The sequence below is a fragment of the Aquarana catesbeiana genome, linkage group LG10 (assembly GCF_042186555.1).
Source record: "Aquarana catesbeiana isolate 2022-GZ linkage group LG10, ASM4218655v1, whole genome shotgun sequence".
Lineage (NCBI taxonomy): Eukaryota > Metazoa > Chordata > Amphibia > Anura > Ranidae > Aquarana > Aquarana catesbeiana.
The window spans coordinates 226,520,776-226,526,694 of NC_133333.1; the positions used below are offsets into that span (position 1 = coordinate 226,520,776).

Below are 5,919 nucleotides of genomic sequence, written 5' to 3' on the forward strand. Positions count from 1 at the left end.
TGGTTTCTTCTTGCAGCACCGCTGCTTAGGACTTTTTGAATTGGTCCCTCAGACCATCTTACACAGAGCCGCTGTGCTACGTACCGCACTGTGCCTCTTGCAACACTCTCTCTCTTGCAGCTCTCTCACCTTGCTCACTATCTTTAGCTGCAACTCCCTGCACAGGCCCACACCCCAGCCTCTTGATAGGGAAATCTCCTGACTCCCGTATGCAGCCCTTCTGTCTCCTAGCCTGAGACCTCCTGGCTTTTGGGTGAAGCACTCCTGTCCCCTCAACAGAGCACAACCTGGATGGAGGTCTGAGCTTTGGCCAGGCCTTTGATTATAAAGGTTGTGCACATCTGTACACACACCCTGCTGTTCTCCAGCAAGACCTGGACACTGGGATAAAGGCTTTGTCCAACCCAAGACTCTTTGAAGTCTTTGGACTCCAGAGTCCAATTTGGGAATTACAAATCCCAGAGAAAACAGTAAAGCCAGGCTTCTCCGCTCAGAACATTATATTCCGGAGCCCCTTGCACTCTGCATTTGTATGAACCCTGTGTCACTTTTGCCTATCCTTACACAATTGCAGGGCCTTGCACTTTCACTTAAAAATAAATACATATACAGTATACTATATATATATATATATAATTTTTAACCCCAATAAGCAGTAAAGTTACAATATATATATACAGTATTAACAAGGGATGCACCGATACCCTTTTTTCATTGGTGAGTATGAGTACCGATACTTTGGGTCAAATACTCGCCGAAACTGAGTACCGATTCTTTGCGATGTGATTTGCGCCCATACAAAATGAATGTCCTCAAATAGCACTGCAAAGAATCGCATGCGATCTGAACAGGAATGCAGTGCGATTCCTGTCTGAAACGCATGCGTTTTACCCACCGCTCCTGTGTGAACCCAGACTTGTCATAGTGATTTCAACTTGGGTTCACAAAAGAGCAGTGTGGGAACCGGGTATCGGAGCATTTTCATGAGTACGAGTACTCATGAAAATACTCAGTATTGATACCAGTATCAGTTTCGATGCATCCTTAAAATTAACCCCATATTTCTTTTTTTTTGGGAGGGCGGGGTAAAGTAGCTAATGTCTTTTCCCACTGTCGTCTCATGGGGGGGGTAAAGTAGCTAATGTCTTTTCCCAATGTCATCTCATTGGGGAGATATAATTTTACTTCCTACCCCTTGGACACAGAATATGAGGAGAAATCTCATTGAAAGTTTTTGCCTTCTATTTCTTTAACCACTTCCCACCCGCCTGCAATGTACTGCGGGCGAGCGGCTGTTGTAGGCAAAGCAGCGTACTGGTACGTCGTTGCCTGCTTCCGGGTTTAGGACACGCACTTGTGCATTCTCCGCCTGGCACCTGCTGTTAATTGTACACAGCGGGAGCCTGTCAGCAAGTCCCAGCCAATGATCCACGGCCGGGACCTGCTGATCGGTTGTGTACATTCATTGCTGAGAGCTCTGTGTTCATAAGCAACACAGCTCTGTACAGAGGGAGCGATCTGTCAGTGTCTCATCCCTGTTTTGCAAACTGATAGATATAATAGTAAAAGTAGGACACTTTACATACATTACACATAGTTAAACACACATTTAACCCCCTTGATCGCCCTAGATGTTAACCCCTTCCCATCCAGTGTCATTAGTACAGTGAGAGGGGGAAGAGAGAACTCCAAGCCACCTATAGTGCAGTATTGTTTATTAGTAGAGATTGAAACATAAAAACAGATGGTGCACTCACAAGTTATCCAATAAAACAGGCATGTAGGGTTGACAGCACGTCAGAGCGAGGGAACACGGTGGTGAGCAGGGAGCACCGCATGGGGGAGCCAGGAGTCCGGAGGACGCTAGCTGATTCTCTCAATGACAGAAGAGATTTCACCTTGTTGTTGAAGCAACCTCCAGCAGACATTGAAACTATAGACCCTATTTAGTAATTTTTATATCCACTGGGACTATTACTTTTATATTATCAAGATGAACATGATCCATAGCCAGCAGGTCTAGTGCTGAGTCTCACACTTCCAGTGTGACGTTTCTGTTTCATTAGTACAGTGACAGTGCATAGTATTAGCACTGATCACTGTATTAACCGCTTCAGCCCCGGAAGGATTTACCCCCTTCCTGACCAAAGCACTTTTTACGATACGGCACTGCGTAGCTTTAACTGACAATTGCGCGGTCGTGCGCCGATGCACCCAAACAAAATTGATGTCCTTTTTTTTCCCACAAATAGAGCTTTCTTTTGGTAGTATTTGATCACCTCTGTGGTTTCTATTTTTTGCGCTATAAACAAAAAAAAAGCGACAATTTTGAAAAAAAAGCAATATTTTTTACTTTTTGCTATAATAAATATCCCCAAAAAATATAATTTTTTCCTCAGTTTAGGCCGATATGTATTCTTCTATATATTTTTGGTAAAAAAAATTTCAATAAGCGTATAGTGATTGGTTTGCACAAAAGTTATAGCGTCTACAAAATAGGGGATAGATTTATAACATTTTTATTATTAATTTTTTTTTATTAGTAATGACGGCGATCTTCGATTTTTATCCTGACTGCGACATTATGGCGGACACATCGGACACTTTTGACACCCTTTTGGGGCAGAATGGGGAAATGCCTTGTTTACAAAGGCATCTCCCTGTTCTTCCGGTCCATGACACAATCGCTGGGACACCGGCGTACATCGAGTCCGCGGGACCCGCGGGCACGGTCACGGAGCCCACAATGCCGCAATTTAAAGGGGACGTACCTGTACTCCCCTTTGCCCAGCCATGCCATTGTGCCGACGTACATCGTCGTGCGCTGGTCGGCTAGTGGTTAATGTCACTGGTGTTGTCAATGGCAGTTAGTTCCCCCCCGTGTCGGTTAGTGTCGCATTGCTCACCGCATTATCTTTGTCCAATTATAAGTCACTGATCACTGCTATTAGTAGTATAAAAAAAAAAAAATTCCAACACATTTACCATAGTTTGTAGATGTTATAACTTTCATGCAAACCAATCAATATATGCTTATTGGGATTTTTTCTATTAAAGACATTGCAGAATATATTTTGCCCTACATTTATAACTAAATTAATTTTTTCTTATATATTTATTGGATATTTATAGCACAAAGTAAAAAATATTGTTTTTTTCAAAATTTCTTTGTCTTTTTTCGATTTTATATTGCAAAAAATAAAAATTTGGTGATCAAAATAATTCTCTATTACTGTGAGAAAAAATATATATTTGTTTGGGTACAGTATTGCATGACTGCTCAATTACCAGTTATAGTAGCGCAGTGCCGAATTGCAAAAAATGGCCCGGTCATGAAGGGCTAAGTTCTTCCGGAGCTGAAGTGGTTACCCTGTCCCCGCTCCATCCAAAGCAAAAGAAAAGTTTTTGACTTTAGATATACTTTACCGATAACCCAATTTAAAAAAAAAATGAACATCATAGTAGACCATCAGTGAAGCATTATGAAGGTTTTAATATCTTGCACCAAATATTATAGACTTAATTTCAATTATTTTGAAATCAGAACGTGAAAAAAATTCTGAGATTGTACACGTCTGAGCAAAAATGTTTTAATATCATGATTTCTCAAGCCATATATGATAGGGTTAGCTAAAGGGGTAAAAACAGCATAAGTAAGACCAACAGCCCTATCATAGTCTACAGAGGCACTTTTTGTAATACGCAAGTACATAAAGCCAATGCTGCCAAAGAATAGACTGACAACGATGAGATGGGCCCCACAAGTCGAGAACGTCTTCTGACGCCCAACTTTGGACTTGATCTTTATTATAACAAGTATTACTCTGATGTAAGATAGCAGAACAAAGGCAAAACTTAAAAGGATGATGAAAGAGCTGACCACAAACTCAACCAGTATGTACATCTTTGTATCAGTACATGCCAATGAGATCAATGGAGGGAAGTCACAGAAAACATTTTCTATTTGATTTGGACCACAATAAGGTAGAAGAGATATTAAGATAGCTTCAAGCACAGGGCTGATAAATCCACCAATAACACAAGCAATAACTAAGCTGAGATAAAGCCTAGTTGACATTATAGATGTGTATTGTAGCGGTTTACAGATGGCCAAATACCGATCATAGGCCATTATGGTAAGGATATAACATTCTGCAGCTCCAAAAGCATGTAGGAAGTAGGCTTGTAGTAGACACCCAGTGAAAGAGATTTTATTCTCTTTATCCAGTAGGTCGGCCAGCATTTTTGGAATTGTGACTGCTGTATAACAAATCTCCAGACATGATAAAGCCCCAATGAAGAAATACATGGGAAAGTGTAGGCTGGGCACGTTCTGAATGACTAATATAATTAAACAATTGCCAGTGATGATGAACAGATAGATGATCAGAAGTATCACAAAGAGTAAAATGTGAAAACGTTCGAGACTTGGGAACCCAGATAGTATAATTTCATTAACTTTGCTATGGTTGTCAAGTTTCTCCATAATTTGTATATGTTGTACCTGTAATACAGAAATAGTTAAATAAACAATGAAAAAAAGGGAACAGGAACAGAAGTAAAAACATTAAACTTTTCCTCTTGAGGGAACTTAATAAGACACTAAAATTCACTAAAATTAGAAGAAAAGAGGTTCAACCTTAAACTGCGTAGAGGGTTCTTTACTTTAAGAGTGGTAAGGATGTGGAATTCCCTTCCACAGGTGGTGGTCTCAGCAGGAAGCATTGACAATTTCAAAAAACTATTAGATAAGCACCTGAACGACCACAACGTACAGGGATATACAATGTAATACTGACATATAATCACACACATAGGTTGGACTTAATGGACTTGTGTCTTTTTTCGACCACACCCACTATGTAACTATGCAACAAGGAAAGACAGATGAAAAGGGAAAGGAGAAGGAGGAAGAACTAAAACAATAAAAATAGAATAAAGGAAAATATGAGGGAAGGGAAAAGTTGCACGGGTACACTGTAAAGTACGCATGTACACAAAAGAAAGGAAATAGCAGGGAAAGCAGGGGAAAGAGATGGGCAAAGAGAAGAGAAAGACAGAAATAAGAAAAAGAGACAACGAAAGCGGAACAGAGGCAAAAGGAATAGGCTGCCCCCCCTTTCTTTCCAATACATAAACTATGTCAGACATCAAAGCAGTATCTGCAGTCAGTGCAGCTGCTGGGTGTTACATAGCTATTTTCTCCCTGTTATACTTGTGATCGCATCACCTGGTACAGGGAAGTCTTCTCGTATCTACCTCTTAGATGTTATGTGACCAAATACAGAGCTTTACAATGGAGGGGAATGCTGGAAGAATGCAAAACTGTGAAATGCGCAGTGCTCATTTGTTAACATGCTTCATTTTTTTAAGTGTGTAGAACTTACCCTCTACCCATGGAGGGACGTTGGGTGAAATGTATAAGAAAAGGAACACGAAAAGGATTAATCAATGAGGTGGGTAGGTATAAATGACTGCCTTTTATAATAGATTGATGCCCAGTGTGTTTCGGGGGGTAAAATAATCCCCCTTCTTCAGAGCTTGAATGTAAAGTAGATTTAAACAAATGCTGTGCACTTGATTGCTGCCTTGCCGTCTCACTGAGTTGAAACTTTAATAAAACCACAGCCATGAAACATCTGTAGCAGCTAAACTTCACACTGTTCAGTCAATCACTCATCTGTGCCTCCAACCCCTGAAGAAGGGAGATTCTGTTACCCTGAAATGCATTTGGCAAACAACTTAGATAATTATTTGCATCTAACAGCCTCATGGATTCTTTGTACAGTTCATTTTATATTAAGTTGTTTAGAATATTTCACTATTCAGAAGTATTGTATAGTAATTTCTGAATTTTGACTTATGGGCCCCACTGTAACTCTTTTATATCCTATACCAGGGTTTCTCAACCAGAGTTCC

The 5,919-nt window shown here is 40.4% G+C and overlaps 1 protein-coding gene across 1 annotated transcript; it reads right to left on the reverse strand.

The window, feature by feature from the left end:
• Window positions 1-3,529: 3,529 nt before the first annotated feature.
• On the reverse strand, window positions 3,530-4,486 carry LOC141109891 (olfactory receptor 6N1-like). The gene has a single exon (XM_073601148.1). It carries the CDS (start codon window positions 4,484-4,486, stop codon window positions 3,530-3,532), a length of 957 nt encoding a protein of 318 aa, XP_073457249.1.
• Window positions 4,487-5,919: the final 1,433 nt, after the last annotated feature.

What these genes read in the sequence shown, in the direction of transcription:
- LOC141109891 (XM_073601148.1), bottom strand. Translation starts at nt 4,486, where the DNA reads ATGGAGAAACTTGACAACCATAGCAAAGTTAATGAAATTATACTATCT.